Below are 15,855 nucleotides of genomic sequence, written 5' to 3'. Positions count from 1 at the left end.
TGGCTGCAGTCTACTGTCGCTCCAGGAACTGTACACCTCCAGGACCCTGAAGCGGGCAGGGAAGATTCTGGCTGATCCCTCCCACCCCGGTCACAGACTCTTTGAGACTCTCCCCTCTGGCAGGAGGCTGCGGTCCATCCGGACCAAAACCTCACGCCACAAGAACAGTTTTTTTCCATCTGCCACCAGCCTGGTTAACAAAGCCCGGAAACCACCCTGACCCCCCCCCCCCCCCCTTTTTTTTTTTTTTGCTGACAGAACACCTGTAACTTGTAACTCTATGTGTTACATTAACGCTCAGCTTGGACTCCTGCTTTACTTGTACAATGATCACCTGCACTGTTGTATTTCTCTCACATCTTATACTGCTCTATATTTACTCTCACTCACTTAAAACTGTGCACATATATTTATATTATATTGTAGATATGTTTATACTGTTTAATTTGTACTGTATTGCACCGACTACGCCAAAACAAATTCCTTGTATGTCCAAAAACGTACTTGGCAATAAAGCTTTTCTGACTCCTTTACTTTTGTGAATAACTTTCATATGTTGAAACTGAGTAGACTAACTCCTGATGAACAAATGACCCATGCCACCCAAGACTCTGAACTGTGTGTCGAAACAAATCTTAAACGTTTATATGGGTTTTATATATTTATATATTTTATTTTTCCACAAACTTTTTAATTTCCTGACTGCTGCCGGGTTCCGATCACTGACTCCACTCAGTAGTGGTACATCGCCCTCCAGCGGCTGAATCATGTATAATTTCGTCTTGGTTTAAATTAAGCAGATGGTGGGCAACATTAGCTAAGCTAACTCATACCAACCTTTTCCTTTTCTCTCCACATTCCGCGAGTTTGGCGCAGCGGTTCTTATTTTTCCCATAATAAGGTAAGTGTCCTGGACATGTCAGCAGCAGAGTCAATAGAGACTGACGGTGAACAGCTAGCAGCTAGTCTGTTAGCATGCTATCAGCTAGTTAGCAGCAGAAGTAGCGGCGGCGCCCAACTCTTCTTTAGCTTCTAATCAACAGCCAGCAGGGAAGCTAACACGCTGCTCGTTTTTAAAGGATGCGAATCGAGTTGTAGGCTGATGGCCCCACCGCTAATAGAACAGCTTTAGTTTATTAACAACTGTATGTATGAAGTGTAAAACAACAGCGATGTAAGGCCTTTTAGTGCTGCCTTTAAAGCAAACAAGCGATAATTCGACACAGATGTGATCCAACTATAAACTCCGTGTAATGTTGATATGATGCAGTTAAATGTATATTTCAGTGTCTCTGAGAGTCGCAGCCCTGCATTCCAAAAAGGAAGACGAGTACTTCACCATGAGCTCAGATGATGGTGAGAAAACACACACACTCATTGACATTAAGCTGATTTTAAAGAGAGGTCAGTGTGTGTGAGTGAACTGCTTCATGGCTGCAGGTGACCTGGAGAACCAGGCTGAGCTGGAGGAGAAGACCAGGCTCATCAGCCAGGTGCTGGAGCTTCAACACACCTTAGAGGGTGAGGCACAATCACCTCCTGACAGAAACACCTTGTTGTAGCTCTATTCTGAGTTCATGGCCCCAGGCAGTCCTGGGAGGCAGGTTGGTTTTTTTTTTGTTTTTTTTACATCACTTTGGGATGGGGATTGCAGAGCGAGTGGTCCTAATTGGTCAGGTATTCCCAGCACATTGTTCCACTTTCCTGTGATCCAGTGGATCACCTGGGAAGGGGTGAGGAAGAAGAGGAGGAGGAAGAGGTGGTCAGAGAGGAGTTTTACTCTTTAATGGAGACCAAAGTATGTCAGTGGGGCCAGGTCTAAGACGACCTGTCAGAGTGACCTAGGTTCATTATGTCATTAGCTGTTGACAACTTAAATGTGCAGTAATAAAATGTAAACTACTAGGGATCACCCTCTAGTTAACCCACATTCTGGAAATGACCATAAGCTGTGTTTCTACACCAGGTTATACTGTAAAGTACAATCATTGGTTATGGTTTTATAAGTGAAAATCGCAGCTCTCCCCAGCACACACTCTGGAATCAGGATCAGTGCAGCTTGTTAAACACTCGTTCTAACTGCACATTTACACAAAGGTTGGAGTGACAGTTCTTGGCTTTTAATCCATAACTGTGAAACAATCAGGTAGGAATTCTGTATTGGCCTCATTTACTGTTTTTGATCACAGTCTGGACTCTGCTGTGGCAGTGGGAGGAGATCTGCTGTATGTTCTTCAGCAGCTGGGGACATAATCTAAGTAATGACCCTGTTCAGGACCAAACAGTTGAGACGCACTCAAAAAACAGCCTTGGTAGTTAAAACGTTTCTGGGAAGTTACGCTCCAGGAAATAACATTAATGGTCAAAACACACCCATGTTCTGCAGGTTCAACGGTGCCATTTGTTATTTCAGATCATGTTTCTCTTTAGGAATGCAGACAACTTTGTTCTGTTTATTTCAGGCACATGGTCACAGTGGACGTCTTCTGCTTTTAGCAGTAGATCTGAATGGGGCATCTGGCCTGGCGGGAGTGGTGTGCAGCACACCTACACTACCGGTTAAAAGTTTTAGAACGCCTTTCTCATTTAATGCATTTCTTTATGTTTATGACTATTTCCTTTGTATGTAGATTCTCACTGAAGGCACATGAATGAACACATATGGAATTATGCAGCAAATAAAAATTTGTAAAAGAACTTTAAATATATTTTATATTCCTTAAAGCAGCCGCCCTTTGCTGTGATGACTGAAATATGAACCTTTGGTCGTGTCTCAATGAACCTCTGGGAAGTTTCTTTGGAAAACCGTTCCAGGTGACCTCCTCATGAAGCTCATGGAGAGAACACTAAGAGAGCAAAGCAGTCATCAGAGCAAGGGGTGGATATTTGGACAAATCTAAAATAAAATAATAAAAATGTTTAGAGTTATTTCACTTATTTTGTTTACTACGTAATTCCACGTGCGTTCATTCATAGTTTTGTTGCCTTTGGTGAGAATCTACGATGTAAATAGTCATGAACATAAAGTATATCTAAAACATTTGACCGGTAGGGTACCCTCTCCTCTCCAGCTAACACATGGTGTGTATCGAGACATTCAAGTTGGGTTCCTTCTCTTCCTGGAAGTAAAGACTCTGTTGAGGCAGTTTCTCTCTTAAATGGAGGGAAATATTGTTGGCTGTCAGTGGAGGAATAACATTGAAACAGAGACGGCCAGTTAGAACATCCAACTTATTGTGTCATTAATTATTGTGCAACCATCTGCTGGTTTGTCATTTAGAACTGAATGAAAGACTTGATTTATTTATTAGATAATCCTCTCTGCCTGGTGTCAAACAGCCTTTCCTGTACAGTTGATGTAGAAGGTGTTCACTTCCTCCTGTTGAACTCCCAGGTTTGTTAGAAATGATTTTCTGCAGTTGCTCTGAAAAACAAATCAGTGTTGGGTTTAAAATGTTAAAAGTAAAGCAATAAAAACCTGGTTGAATGCATGTCTACACCCTTCTACCAACACTTGGTCTAAGAATGTTTGTGTTAAATTTGAGCATTTAGTCTTCTTGGTTTCGAAATATTTGTCCTCCCCACCCTGCAAAAGTTCTTCAGATCTTTCTGACTCTGAGGACATCTCTCGTTCACAGCCGTCCTCAGGTCCGCCGGTCAGATTTAGTCCCTGGCTCTGGCTTGCGCTAGGCCATGGAAAAACTTACACTTTCTTTAGGGAAAACCTGTCCTTTGTTTGGATTTATGCTTGAACTCACTGTGATGCTGAAGGGTTTGGGTCAGAACTGCCTGGTATTTTAAACTGTTTATAATTCCATCTGCATTTGAAGAAAAGTAATCCCACAGTATGATGCTGCCACCACCATGCTTCACTGTGAGCATGGTGGTGTTGGCGGCACTCTGACTGAAAGTGTGCTGGATCTGAGAATGTGGTGTCACAACAAACCAATGGTGTATCTACGCTGAATTATTCGGATCAGAACAGAAAACCTCGTCTTACACTGTTACTGATGTGTGTGTGTTTCAGACCTGTCTGCCCGGGTGGATGCAGTGAAAGAGGAGAACCTGAAGCTGAAGTCAGAGAACCAGGTTCTGGGCCAGTACATTGAGAACCTCATGTCTGCCTCTAGTGTCTTCCAGACAACTGAGACCAAGAGTAAAAGAAAGTAAGCAGAACTTCAGAGATGACTGGCCCAGAATCTGCCTGAACCTGGAAACATCAGAATCGATTGTGTTCATGGACCCTTGAATAACACTACATCTCAGACAGAAATCAAAGCAATGACTGAATGTAAATATTATTTATCTTTATGTGACCACCAGGAAGCAGTGTTTCTGCATTCCAGCAGGTTTCTGGAACTTAATAGTGTAGGTCTGACCCAGATCAGCCCGGTACTGAAACAGATGACCCCCGATGTGTTCGCCTAATCAGCAGATTGAAGAGTCAAACACTTTAAACAGAACTGTTACAGATTGTTACAGGAGTCTGAACTGTTGATAGGACGAACATTCAGAGGAGCATCGGGCTTGGAGATATGTTATCACATCAGCACATTTATAGTCATCATGTACAGGACAGAGTTCCTGGATTTTCTAGTTGTTAGAAGGGAAGCCCAGTGTGGCAAAAATGTCCAATTTCCGTTAGAGTTTTAACAGAGTTCTTCAAGATCAACAAATAAGAGAGACAACTGGAGTACTCTTCCTCAGCCGACATGTATGTTAACCTGGATAAATCCCACCACTTAGGTAAACCATGCGCTCCCTAAAACATTAGTTTATGAAGCTGAAGGAAGAAGAAGAAAAAAACAGATGTATCTTTGTCTGAACATTAAAAGCAGCAATGGACAGTTGTTAATGTGCTGCCAGATCTAGGATGTGTTATCGATGGACATCGATCCCATTTAGACAAAATACTGATTCTGACCAGGTTTCACTGGGCTTGCCAGCACATATGTGATGATAATAATGTACTCTAACTGTGATGAATAGTTCTACACACTTGTCAGGCTCTAAGTTGGTTCCACAGGCCTAACTGCATTCTCTGAAAGCACACCCAGCCCTGTGATCTCGCCAAATCCTCTTGAATGACGTATATGACAGTGTCTACAGAGTCCTACATAGCTTGTAAGTGTTTAAAGACGGAGGTTTCCTTCAAACATTAGTAGGAAACCAGAGAAAAGTGACTTGAACCTTCTTCCTGCTGATTCCTTGTCCAAATTGTTCCCCTCCGCTCCTGCAACAGAAACAACTCTCCTCCCTGGTGGTTAAGTGTTTCCGCTCAGTCCCATGTGTCCTTGGGGTTCTGGTCACATGTTACATGGAGCAGCTGTCAGCGTCCAGGACGCATCCTTCTGTCCTCCTTGTAACAGGAGGGACACTGGGACACACACAGGTCTGGGACAGGAGGACGCCCCCTTTGTCTTGACCTTTCTGAGTCAGTATCAGTCCGAATGTTGCAGACACTGGGAGTTTAGACTTTGTGTTTTGCTTGCATTGATGTTTATGGTGAAGACTTATGAGCCCTCTGAACAGCACTTATCATTTGCTGGAGTCGGTGTTGTGATGCTGCTCATCGTAGGTAACATTAGAAGAAAATGTGTCCGTGTGGTCTTCAGCTGCTACAGTCGTGTGTTTCTGCTTCCTGTTCCTGTGTTAAAGCTCTGTGACTAGCAGCCATACTAGATTTAATGCATCCAGTGTGTTCTGGTGCGTTCAGACTAAACGCGAATGACGCGACCGGAGCGTTACATGTAGAGGCGTGTTCAGGAATGAAGCGATGCCAAGAACGTGGTTCTAGTGATGTGAGCAGCGCTCTTAGGGCGAATAGAGCGAAGCGAAACCCAAGACGGACGCGAATCGAATTTCGTTGAAGTTGAAAAATCGGAACTTTTCTCTCAGTTCGCGTCGCGTCTATAGCCCTCTTTTCAGCACAACAGTTGTCATAAGTATGAAACTCACAGCTGTTGCTCAGGGTACATCTATGTTTATGTAGGAAATTATATATTATTCATAAATATGACATTTTCAGATGCATATGTCAGCAAGCATGATTTCTAGGTCGTCAATCAGCCGTTATTACATGATTATACAATACGCTACCATGCTACATTCTGTCATATCAGGTCTTGCCTGCTGTATTTTGGCGGTCCTCGTCCACATGTTTAGGCACAAAAATGTTTATTATATTTAGACGATGTGGACATTACAATATGGCTGTTTTTCTATTGAGCTGAGATTTATTTACTCACCAAAGACAGATGGACAGGCGTTTTGCAGCGGGGATGCAGCACCTGTACTTGGTGTCCTGGAGGCTGATTCCCCCAACGCGGGACAGTCGGGTCCTCAAACTGGGTCCTGGATAGAGAGAAGTACCGCTGAAAGCGACGGTCATCCAGACGTTGCTCCTGGAGTAGATGGTGGTACTCTCCAAACTGGTTCCGTCTCTGGTGAACCCAGGGACGTCGACGCCTGCGGCGTTGTTCGGCTTTTCATAAATAAAGCACCGTGACTCGCTCCATGTTGAGTTGAAACCAGCAAGCAGCAGGTAGAAGCTCCTCCTATTTGATGATGCGGTGGAGCGAATGGAGCATTGTCGCCCATTGGCCACACAGATTGCTGGCGAAATGTCAAGCGTGCGACAGCACACGGATGAGATGAAAAATTCGTCGGGATCACGTTCGGTCTGAACGCATCATTAGATGTCATCAACCCTGTTGCATTTGTGTATTGTTTACATGTTGTTTTTTTAATTTACATTATTAATGACCAGCTGAATAAAGTTCTGATCTTTGTTTCTGATGAACACCTGTAAGGCTGTTTCTGTGGACTCAGCAGGTCACCAAGAGTTCTCTCAAGGATATTCTCACACACTGAGGGGCGATGAAAGGAAATCTTAACAGGAGGCTAAAAAACCTGATTGATGGTGGAATCTTCAGGTCTGACATCAGCTCAAGCTACACTAATGAAGTTTATTATATTTTTCTTATGTGCCAGGCAAACGAGACTACATGCAGAATTGTGAAGTAGAAGAAAATGATACATTGTTTTAACATTTTAGTTTTCAAATACAAATGTGAAAAGTGTGGCATCATATGTATTCAGGCCTCCTGGGTCAGTACTCTTTTGGAGTCCTTCCTCTTCCCACATCTAGAGGCCGACATTCTCTAGTACCTCAGGCTCCCTCAGATTGGATGGAGAGAGTCTGTAAACAGTTTTCAGTTCCAGTCTAAACTTTGACTTGGCCGCATGGATATGCTTTGACCCGGACCATTCTATTGCATCTCTAGCTGCTGCTGGAAGGTGAAGCTCCACCCCAGACTTAAGTTTTTTCCCACCTTGAACTGGTTTCCTTCCCAGCGAAGACAGCTTCCCTGTCTTCGCTGATGAAATGAATTCCCACAGCATGATGCCGCTACCACCATGTTTTATCATTGGGACGATGTGTTTAGGGTGATGTGGTGTTAGTTTGCACCATGCGTAGTGTTTTGCAGGTAGTCAGAAAGGCCAAATATTGGTCTCATGACCAGAAGTGGCCTCTACATGGCTTTTGGTAAACTTCAAACAGGACTTGTGGATTTCTATCAACATTGGCTTTCTTCTTCCCTCGGTAACATAAAAGTTATTCACAAAGCATTTTAGGCCTCAAGAAAGCTCCTAAAGTGAGGAAATGTTAACTGAGGAGGACTTGAGTGTCTGAAGCAGAGAAGATGGTGGAAAAACCAAGAGGAAGGAGAGATTCTACAATGAATAACAGTGAATTAATAAAACTACCAGCTTGATCGCGCAGGGATCAACCCCTTTAATAGTCGAGTGAATGAGCACATAAACTTCTATAACAAAAATACAATTATTAATATAGAAATTAGATCAACTTTATCATCCCCCTAGAGGAATATTAAATAGTTTCAGCACCAGGACAGGTTAAAGGTCAACCTCTAGTAAGCTAATATTAAAATGGATAAATAATAGAAGAATTATGAATAACCATGAATAAAAAGTGAACAAAATTACAAACAATATGGAAGAGAAATGTTTAAAAGTTTACAGACTGTAAATGCTTTCAAAAAACACATTTGGAAAAACTCGAAAAAAAAACACTGTTACATAAATACAGTACAATAATCTAAGCACTATATACATAGAAGGAAGATGTAAATGAGGTGAATCAGTATTTGCTGTACTGTACATGATGATGTCATCTACAACATCCCCCTGTCTGTGGAGAAGTTCTCTGGTGTTCTGATATCTCCTCTCTAGCTTCTGATTGCAGAAGGTACCAGAGCTGCTCACATTCCAGACTGGTGCTGAAAGCAGAGGGAACGATGTATTGATCTGCTGGGAATGTCTGTTGGTTCCCACCGTGATCCCAGGACCAAATCTACCTTTCAACACTCATCTCTTCTCCTCCACCAGGAGGCTCTGCTCCTCTGTTCAGCTCGGTTTTGTTTTGGTCATTTTACCAAACTAAACCTCATTATACAAGGAGATCACAGTATAATGCTAAATTTTAATATGAATATGAAATTATTTAATATGAAATAGAGCCAGTATGAAAACCACCAGCATGGCGAGTAAACACAATAATTAGTAAATCAAAATATACCTTATTTACATGCTCATCATTAATCAAACATTTTGATGCTGTGTGACAATTTAATATTTGAAGTTTTCATCATCACAATTAACACATTTCTTAATCCACTATAAATTCTATGATCAGTTCATTTCTCTCCATTGATAACTGGGAGCACATTTGTTTTATTTCCGTTTTTGGTTTATTGCAACAACCAATCACAGCTCTTAGAAGACAGAGTCACACCCAGGAACGGGGTCAACCACATCTCCTCCCTAAGGTAGGAATTTCTATCGTCTCGTCGCTCTCAGCAGAGAACTGAATCACTCCTAAGCTAGAGATTTTTAGGCCAAGATGGGAGCTCTCTGAGAATCTTTGTAAATACGGGCCCAGATTTTTTAGTGCATGATTAGCAGTTGACCTGAAGCTGTTTGTTCACTAATGGTCTCCAGTAATACAGGTGACTTATTGAGGTGATGGATTTATTTCATTCATCAGAATGAAAGGGACTCAATTGACATTCATGTCACACTATTCAGATTTGTTTCTTTAAACTGTGTTTCTCCATCACATAAATACATTTATACAGCTAACAACCATTTTTATAAGACTTTTACTGATTATTTCTATGATTGATTTTGGAGACAGCAGAATATTTAAACTAATTTGTTCTTGCTAGCATACAGATTCAGAAAAGCAGAGACTGTGGTCTTCAAAGGGGGTGATTGCAGATTGATTTTCATTGTTTCTAACATTTTCTGGGTCACTAACTGACTAAATCTGATCTGTCTGGATGTTCCTATATAAGAGCAGATGGTCTTTGTTGTTTGGGGGTCATTTTTAACATAAAAAAGTCTAAAGGAATGAAATTAAACACTCATGAGGCAGTGTGATATTTCATACATGTGTTTATTTAATAGAAAAATCCGTTGTCACGGTGTAAACCTGCGTGAAAGGTTATCTTGGTGTGAACCAGTAGTGGCTGGAGCAGGTTTTGTGTTTGGTCAGCTTCTTCCTCCAGATCATTACCCAACATGAGATTTCTGTCTGAAGCACCTCTTAGATCACACTAACGGGTGATCATTGGGTTTCAGGGCTGAACATGTCCCTGTAGTCAGAGTGTCTGTCCAGCAGAAGGCGATCTTTGTCCAGTGAGTATCCCTCTGCACTCTTCATATCTTAATGTGAACCTGACAGACAGAACAAGAATAAATATTACCCAGAAAACATGGATCATTTTAAGACTGAACACCTTTCTTTGAGTTTGGAAGAACAAATCCAGCAAGTTAAACTGGTCCTGCTGCTCGTCCCATAATTGACATCCCAGTAGCAGCCAAATATTTACTATTTATACAGCACTACTGGAACCAGAAGAGTTTCTAGAAACACCATACCAAACTCACCCAGGAACTGATTGAGCTGCAATACCAGGTGAGGAATCTGTCTGACTTCGTCAGAGACACTAGAACCCTTGGACAGCCTTCTGCTTTAAATTAGTGCTCCCACCAAATCCAACTGGCTGGCTTGCAAGTCCTACTGAAACACGGTAGTAAATGTAAACATGCTGAAGTCGGCATTATCTGGTCAGTCATAGAAATTCACTACTTCTGACTCAAGAAAGCAAACCCTGCAAAGCAGCCTGGACCCTGCAGATAAACCCAGCACCATGCTGCCTACACATTATGCTAACAGAATCAAATTCATGCTTAACAACCGTTGTCAAGGTCTCTTTTTGTTCTTATCTGTCTAAGCTAGACTAAACCGTCCTGCCCAGAGCAGCATGGTCTGCAGGGTGCAGCTATGCAAGAGAAAATAACAGTTTTGTCCTGGAGAAGTTTTCTTTGGCTTATTTGCATTTCCAGGCAGTGGGAATGGGCACCTTCAGAGAAATGTTGAAATGAATTTATTTATTCATCTAAATCAATTACTATCATCTCAAGGGATTAATACACTTCTCCAGACATGAGCAATACTTTTAGTTCTTAATGCTTTGATATGCAATCAAAAGGATGTTTGCAGAACTGCTTAAAAATAAAACGGCCTTGGCTAAGCAACCCATTGGCTGTTAGAATCAGTTTCTATTAAGAACAGTTCAGCTTCACTTCATGTATCTGGTGAGCAGACTGACCACAAACATTGTGCTTTGGGTTATTGAGTGACTAGAAATTCAGTGTGTCCAGTGTCCTCTAAGTCACATGGTGTCCTTGTGTGGGCACACTTTCACTAACAAATGGCCCAAAGTGAATAATTTGTTAAGTTTTCTCAGGAACAGTGGAGTAAGGGATAACAGTGAGGCCTGATGTGTAACATGCTCATAAATGCAGTAGATGCAAAACACTTGTGAAAATAGTGAGGCCACATCTGACATTTTTATTTCTGGCACTAGTTGTGTTTGTTTCTGTTTTTTAGTAGGCATACAGGAAGTGGGATGAAGAGAGGCTGGAAGACCTGCAGCATAGGTCTCTGGGGTCGGGACTCAGACCCGGGACAGCTGCATGGAGGACTGAGGCTTCCGTATATGGGCCATGCGCTGCACCACTACACCACACACATTAAAAGGACAATGATATCATTTACACGTGTTCGTTACTCCATTACTTAAAAATGACAGAAAGGCAACAGTTGCTCCAAGAACCACCAGGGTGAACCTTGTGGCAGATTGGCTACAGCAGCAGAAAACCACACCAGGTGCTTCTGCTGTCAGCTAAGAACAGCAAACTGATGCTACAATTCACACAGTCTCACTAAAATTGGACAATTACTGATTGGATAGGCTGTCTGGTCTGATGAGTTAGGCTCGGAGTTTGCTGTAGACAACATGAAAGCATGGATCCATCCTGCCTTGTATCAACAGTCCAGGCTGGTGGATATTGGTGTAATGGTATGGGAGATATTTTCCTGGCACCAAACGCTAACTGAACATGATGTAGAAGCCACAGCCCATCTGAGGATTGTTGCGGATTATGTCCATCCCTTTATGACCATGGTGTACCCATCTTCTGTTTGCCAGGACAATGGACGAAGGATAGGCTTCACATTTCTTTGGAGATATTAAAAAACTGTTTGAGTATCAAGCTGAGGTCAAAAATGCTAAGACCCATTTTTTTTTTTGTGGTAATTTTGTGTCTGAGAACATCAGAAAGCCTCAAAGTCTTTTTAATTTTCTGAACTCTCTTTAGAATCCTTATTCCTCTTGCCTGATTTCTTGTGTTTTTACTGTCAAACGTTTTTAAAATGATTTATTGATAAAGTGATTACTTTCAGGTTTTTACCCTTACCTTGACCCCCCCGATCCTGCTATTTCTCCCATATCTCCTGCTGTTTTAGAGCATTTTGAGCCTCTGACTACCTCTGAAATAGTTTATCACCTCAGGTTTTCATACCGTCCAGGTATGCAACCTGCATCCTAAAGTTCTTTCAAACTTTAGGCTAATTTCTAAGCTGCCTTTTCTTTCTAAAATATTAGTGAAGGATGTTTACCTTCAGTTACAGGACCAGCGCTTTGAGTGCCTTGTTGCTGAAAAGTGCTATAAAAATAAACTTGACTTGACCATCTGGAGCTATATGACATTTATGAGAAGTTTCAGTCTGGTTTTTCTCAGGGTGTGCAATGATTTGCTTTTAACTGTTGATTCTGGAGCTTCTGCTTTTTAAATTTCTCTTGATCTCACTGCTGCTTTCGACACAGTGGATCATCACATTGTATTATCAGTCAGTTGGTGTTAAGGGCACAACACTTAAATGGTTTGAGTCTTTCTGTCCAACTTCGACAGTTTTCTTCCACAGAGGCTCCACCTAAACGTGGGGTACCTCAAGGCTCCATCTTTGGCACTATTTTTTCATCTCTGCATTTGCTTTCACTGGAGTCAATTTTTAAAAAAAATAATGAAAATATAATGTAATTTCATTGGTATGCAGATGACATCTAGATTTATTTACCTCTGAAATCTGATAGAGGCCAGTGTACTGAGAATTTGCAGAAGTGGTTACAGGATGTTCAAACATGGATGGAGCTGTACTGCCTCTGCTTAGATCAAAATAAAACAGAGGTCATTGTGTTTGGGAAAACTGACCTGCAGACAGGATGCAGCAGTGCTGTTGGCTCCTTGGACTCAGACTGTTTTATTAGGAATCTTAGGGTTATTTTGGATAATAACTTTTAATTTGACAGACAGGTCAATGCAGTATTCTGGTCTAGTTTTTATCATCAGAGGCTTGTTAGCAAAATTGTGCCTCGTTTTCCTCATGATTTTCCTGAAAGGGTCATTCATGCTTTTATCTTTTCTAGACTGGACTACTGAAACTCCATTTATAGTGGGATTGGACAGTCTCTTCCCAAACCATCTCCAGCTGGTCCAAAATTCAGCTGCCTGCCTTTTAATGGGGAGAAGACAGTGTGGGCATATTGCCCCAATATTGTGTTATCTGCGCTGGCTGCCTGTTTCTTTTAGATTTGTTTTTTAAATTTCGCTCTTGGTTTTTTTTATGTTGTAATGTGTGGGACCACCTTATCTTTCTGAGCTCCTACATAGTTCTCACCCTGGTAGAGCTCTGAGATCTAATGCTGTTGGTGGTTCCACAGACTCGACTTGTGACTATAGGGGGACAAAGCCTATCAGCTGCCTTCAGCCCATCAGTTCCTAAACTCTGGAACGGTCTCCCTTCATCTGTGAGGTCTGCCAGAACTCTTAATGATTTTAGATCTCTTTTAAAAACTCATCCTTTTACACTGGCTCTTCTTTCCAGAACGCACTTGGCCAGTCCTCCCACTGTCTTTTATTGTTTATCGTATTAGGTTTTTTGTTTAATTATTGCTCACTGGTTTCATTATTATGATGTTATCTGATTTTTTATTCACTTTAGCAGCACTTAGGTTGCCTTATGGTATGTTAAATGGCATTATAAATAAAGTTTTGATTGATTGAATAATCTTCAGTGTCACAAAGCTTAAACCACCTCAAACTGGCTTCCTGAGTTCCCAAACGGCTACCACAGCCACCATATCTCATGACACCAGAGCACCTTTGGGATGTGGTGGACTGAGACATTCACATCATGGTGGTGCTGCTGACAAATCTGCAGCAACTCTGTGGTGCCTTCACCTTATTGTTGACTATAAAACCCAGAGGGATGGTTCTGACACCTATGCCTTGAAGAACTAAGGCATTTCTTAAGGAAAAAAAGAATCCAATCCTCTATTAGCAAGATGTACCAAATAAAACGGCAGCTGACTCTATATCTACATTTGTATTATTTGATCTATTGTTTTGAATTATTTTTATTTCCTCTATCAGCATATGCTACCACAACACAAGTTATTTGATGACCAATGAACTAGTATTCTGATCAATCATCTAATCAATCATCCAAACCAAGAGCAGGGAACTGACCTCACTCAGCAGAGCCCAGACGTCCGAGTCAGAGTGAACCACCAGGCGCAGAGCTGAGATTGGCTGCAGAGCTTCTCTGATTTCACCTGCAGCTACTCCGTTGTTAAATTCACCTGGAACAAACAGAGCTTTGTATGTTCTTGTGTAACCATTCTAAACATGCAGACTAAACTGGGAGCTGGGATTGTTCTCTTTTCTACTGCAACAGATTCCATCTTCACAGATCATCATTATTCCTGTTCCTAGTGTGGCCAGCAGCTGGTGCCTGTTAACACCGACACTGTTACCATGCCGATACTGAACCTGTACACTTTGCTTTTCTCTGGAGGTAATTAATTACTCATGGTCAACAGCTCCTCTAGAACAACACTAGCCAAAGTGGTTTTACAATAAACCTGATTTGTAACATACTTGCTAGATAGTGGCTATCATCATCAAACCTCCACTTTTTATCGGTGTAATCATTGTCTAGTATTTATGCTCTAGAATCGACATCAGAATCAGCATCACTGTTTGAATCTACCTTTAGAGCTGAGGTAATTACCTGTGTTTTATAAAGGGGCATGCAAACACAAGTGCACCTGTTCCATAACACCAGGCTGTTTATGCTGTGCTGGACATCACTTACTGTGACACACTACGGGTCCGTCATGCTGTTTGTTCCTAATCTTTGGAGATGAACCAACGTGTCAGCACAGGCAACACACCACATACAAGTGCCCTGACCTTCAAAGATCCCAAATAGGGGGCACTAAATTGCTAGAGGAAAAATAAAAATTGCACGTGCAATAAGTAGGCGTGTTGTGCGCGATCGTTGGTTACGTACTGTAACCCCAGATTCTATGAGTATAGGCTTCGCCCTTTAAGGCTATCGCTAGTGGGTTAAAGGCAAAGCAGGATGTAGTCTATGCCTCACTGGGTCCATCCAGACCACAAACTGAAACATCTGCTTGCATAAATGAAACCAAAAAATCAGCCTTCTGAATGCGTCCTGCGCATCACAATGAACAGAGAAGAATATCTCTGGTCAGGGAAAGGCTGAGATAACAGACCTGCTGCTGTAAATAGGAAAATGAAGGTCAAAAATCTCCAGGAGGGAACGTGGAGACACATCAGCAACTGGATCATGCGTAATGTTGCAGCATAACAAAACCCCGTGTGCCACAAGCAACACAGCAGAGGAGAATAACCGCTGTTCACACGGAGGCTTTATCAAATACAGCCACAGTGACAATAACAGCAGAAGTCACGAACCGTGGCTGATAATAAATATTATGGCACCCTGCGTCTGCATGCAGGAAGGGTGACTCCATGCAGAGCCGTGGAGGAGGAAATCCCCCTGATTGAATGAGCTCTGAGATTCTCTGGAGGATCCAATCCAGAGGAAATAAAAGCCTGTGAAATAGCCTCACACAGCCAATGTGAGAGGCGCTGGACAGATAGAGGACGTCCAGCAGAGTTTTCTCTAATGTAGGAACAGACGCTGGGAGCGGCGCAGTGGCCTCCTCTTCAGAGTTATGAGGAGGAGGATAAAAGCCATCCAGAGTTATCACTCTCGATCTGAACGAACTCATGATGCTTTTAGGTGTAAAAGCAGGGTTAGGATGCAGCACAGGTGTTTTATTCTAGGAGAGATCATGGTGTCTGTTTGTGATTGGCTCCAAATCAGACCTTAGATAATCCTACACAGAATCCTCTATTCTCATCTAGTTTATTTTTGACAACCCAAATCTGCTGACACATGTAAAGATGATTCTCTCTCCATCATCTGTCAATCTATCTATACCTCCATCTAGCCACAGTGACAGCAGACATTTTTGCATCCCAGTAACTACCTGCATTTCAAACATACTAAACATCGACCAAAAACAGCACCGCAATCCATTTGAGGTG

General features: G+C 42.0%; 2 protein-coding genes across 5 annotated transcripts in view; one reads left to right on the top strand and one right to left on the bottom strand.

Annotated features, from left to right (window-relative positions):
• Nucleotides 1–731: 731 nt before the first annotated feature.
• LOC124860926 (short coiled-coil protein B-like) lies at nt 732–6,802 on the top strand. Of its 2 annotated transcripts, none has more exons than XM_047354535.1 (4): nt 732–901; nt 1,271–1,356; nt 1,441–1,521; nt 4,028–6,802. In XM_047354535.1, the coding sequence occupies exons 2-4, from the start codon at nt 1,275–1,277 to the stop codon at nt 4,168–4,170; spliced, it is 306 nt and encodes a 101-aa protein (XP_047210491.1). In that variant the 5' UTR covers nt 732–901; nt 1,271–1,274; the 3' UTR covers nt 4,171–6,802. The 2 variants fall into 2 exon arrangements, with proteins under 2 accessions (XP_047210491.1, XP_047210492.1); XM_047354536.1 differs by having other exon boundaries at nt 741–901; nt 1,288–1,356.
• A 2,660-nt stretch (nt 6,803–9,462) lies between these two features.
• The window catches only part of zgc:154054 (Alpha-1,3-mannosyl-glycoprotein 4-beta-N-acetylglucosaminyltransferase B-like), a 29,085-nt gene continuing 22,692 nt past the window's right edge, over nt 9,463–15,855 (bottom strand). For all 3 annotated transcript variants that reach the window (XM_047352697.1, XM_047352695.1, XM_047352696.1), the window contains exons 14-15: nt 13,963–14,075; nt 9,463–9,762 (exon numbers count right to left, since the gene is read on the bottom strand). In XM_047352697.1, the coding sequence (XP_047208653.1) occupies nt 9,745–9,762; nt 13,963–14,075 (131 nt within the window). In that variant the 3' untranslated portion in view covers nt 9,463–9,744. The remainder of the gene's footprint in view (nt 9,763–13,962; nt 14,076–15,855) is intronic.

The sequence above is a fragment of the Girardinichthys multiradiatus genome, chromosome 23 (genome assembly GCF_021462225.1).
Source record: "Girardinichthys multiradiatus isolate DD_20200921_A chromosome 23, DD_fGirMul_XY1, whole genome shotgun sequence".
Lineage (NCBI taxonomy): Eukaryota > Metazoa > Chordata > Actinopteri > Cyprinodontiformes > Goodeidae > Girardinichthys > Girardinichthys multiradiatus.
This window is presented reverse-complemented; position numbering and strand designations above follow the sequence as displayed.

Excerpts from the sequence above, each read along its gene's own strand:
- LOC124860926 (XM_047354535.1), top strand. The coding sequence starts at position 1,275 with ATGTATATTTCAGTGTCTCTGAGAGTCGCAGCCCTGCATTCCAAAAAG. Across the intron at positions 1,357-1,440 it reads CACCATGAGCTCAGATGATG|GTGACCTGGAGAACCAGGCT; the intron begins GTGAGAAAACAC and ends TCATGGCTGCAG. Across the intron at positions 1,522-4,027 it reads GCTTCAACACACCTTAGAGG|ACCTGTCTGCCCGGGTGGAT; the intron begins GTGAGGCACAAT and ends TGTGTGTTTCAG.